Genomic DNA, 2,068 nt, shown 5'->3' on the forward strand with positions numbered 1-2,068 from the left:
GTTGGTCAAGATTGCCTGACTCCCATGGAGGTGACTGAAGATCCTTCAGCCTTAGAGGTGGCTGTTGCAGAAAATCTAGTCCTCAAGGGTGATGTTGGCGGTTACCTAGCCCCCGAGGGTGTTGCCGGTAGTGATCCGGCTCAGGTGGGTAACGCAAGCTATAACCCAGCCCCTGAGGGTGTTGCCGGTAGCGATTCGGCTCCGATGGGTGGTGCGATCTACGACCCAGCCCCCGAGGGTGTTTGAGCGAGTTCTCCTTCCCATACCTCCATGGATGTCCACGCTGGGTCGTCTCCACCACATTCTGATGGACTAATAGTGATGCATACTTCTTCAACTTCAAGTGAGGGAGTCTCCTTAGGGCATGTTCGGTTACACCAATCCAGAAGGGGATTGGAGGGGATTAAATCCCCTCCTAGTCAAAAATGAATAGGAGGGGATTTAATCCCCTCCAATCCCCTTTTGTATTAGTGTAACCAAACAAACCCTTAGAGGTTGGCGTACCGGATGACAAGATTCTGATATCTGCTGGAAGAGCTGAATCAACCCTCGACGATGCTTTTCAGATTGTCCCAGATGATCTTCCTTCATCGAGTCATAACACAACTTCTCCTGACTTGGGATTGCCTTCGTTCTTTTCTAGTATTCAGGTAAATCAGCTTTTTTCATTATGTCGTTCCTCCTGGTAAATTACTTTCTTCGTACTCACTTGTTTTTTTATAACAGGCTTTGGTTGATGGGATGTCTGCTCAACTGAGATCACATGGCGCTGCTATTCCAGAAGGAGTTCTGTCTCTAACGCAGTGGAATCCATTGCTGCTTCAGAGACAGATAGCTGATTTGAAAGCGTCAAATGCTGGTTGGTACCTTTGCTTTTTTCTTGGCTGATTGATTAATTTGCTTTTTGACTGGGTATCTTTCTTCGACTGATTTTTTGTCAGATATGACCCGGAGATACTCTGAGCTCGAGGAGAAACATCTTCAGTATCAAACCGACTCAACTCGGCGGTATTCTGAGCTTGAGGAGAGGTATTTTCAGCATCAAACCGACTCCATCCGGCAGTATTCTGAGCTTGAGGAGAGATATTCCCAAGGTCAGATCGACCTGGCCCGGGTTTTTGCTTCTTTAGACGACGCAAATTCCTTGAATTCCTCTCTTAATGCTCAGCTTGACTCTGAAAGGACGGTTAACGAGGTAGGCTTACTTAATTGGATTTGTTGTGCTTTTATTGATTTCTGGATATTTGAGGGTTGATTCTTGTCTGCAGGAGGAGAAACTACCACTTGCAGCTTCCCGCGACAATCTGGATAGGTTATATCGTGACGCCAGTAATTCTCTAACCATCTTGGAGAGGATCCACCGCTTCACCATGGCCGATCTGGATCATCATCGCCATGGACTGCAAGTATCCCAGGATGAGATCTTGCGGCTCAGGCAGCTGGTGTCAAGCAAGGACTATGTCATTAAGGATCTGTGTGCCTCCAAGAGATCAGTCGCCCAGGAGCTAGAAGTCGCTCGACTGGCTGCCAAGGTTGCAGAGGACAACTGCGCTGTTTTGAAGACCCAACGAGACAAGGCTATGGATAAAGTCATTCGCGCGGGATGAATCTTGATGAGGAGGCCTGGTGTAGTTGTTCCTGATGACATTGTGGCGGACGTTAAGGCTGCGCCTGATGCTTCGAGTCACCCTTCTTCCTTGATAGCTCCTGCGAAAGACATTACCAAGTAGAGATGTTTTGCTGTGTTTAGAAGATACTCAGCTGAAAAACCATAACATTTTGTTTCTGTTGTTAGATTTCAACAATTATTATGAATGGTCGTAGAAGTAAATGCAATGTGCTGGTTTTGGAATCTTTTACTAATTTATGCTAATTTATCGGTGAGTAAGGCATAGAGATCGCCCTAAGATGAGTAAACGCGAGCACGTTACACTAAGTTGAGTAAGCGTGAGCATGTTGCACCGTCTTAAGTCACTGCCGACTTAAGCTGATTGCTCCATTAGTAGGGTATAGTGGTCACCCTAAGTCGAGTAAGCGTGAGCATGTTGCACAGTCTTAAGTCACTGCC

The 2,068-nt window shown here is 46.7% G+C and overlaps 1 protein-coding gene across 1 annotated transcript; it reads left to right on the forward strand.

Moving 5' to 3' along the window:
- Positions 1 to 471: 471 nt before the first annotated feature.
- Positions 472 to 1,826, forward strand: LOC103647559 (uncharacterized). The gene is made up of 4 exons (XM_008672078.2): positions 472 to 650; positions 727 to 859; positions 942 to 1,195; positions 1,269 to 1,826. Exons 2-4 carry the CDS (start codon positions 742 to 744, stop codon positions 1,605 to 1,607), a joined length of 711 nt encoding a protein of 236 aa, XP_008670300.1. The 5' UTR covers positions 472 to 650; positions 727 to 741; the 3' UTR covers positions 1,608 to 1,826.
- The last annotated feature ends 242 nt before the right edge of the window (positions 1,827 to 2,068 follow it).

This window comes from Zea mays, chromosome 2, assembly GCF_902167145.1.
Source record: "Zea mays cultivar B73 chromosome 2, Zm-B73-REFERENCE-NAM-5.0, whole genome shotgun sequence".
NCBI lineage: Eukaryota > Viridiplantae > Streptophyta > Magnoliopsida > Poales > Poaceae > Zea > Zea mays.

Excerpts from the sequence above, each read along its gene's own strand:
- LOC103647559 (XM_008672078.2), top strand. The coding sequence starts at position 742 with ATGTCTGCTCAACTGAGATCACATGGCGCTGCTATTCCAGAAGGAGTT. Across the intron at positions 860-941 it reads TTTGAAAGCGTCAAATGCTG|ATATGACCCGGAGATACTCT; the intron begins GTTGGTACCTTT and ends ATTTTTTGTCAG. Across the intron at positions 1,196-1,268 it reads CTGAAAGGACGGTTAACGAG|GAGGAGAAACTACCACTTGC; the intron begins GTAGGCTTACTT and ends TCTTGTCTGCAG.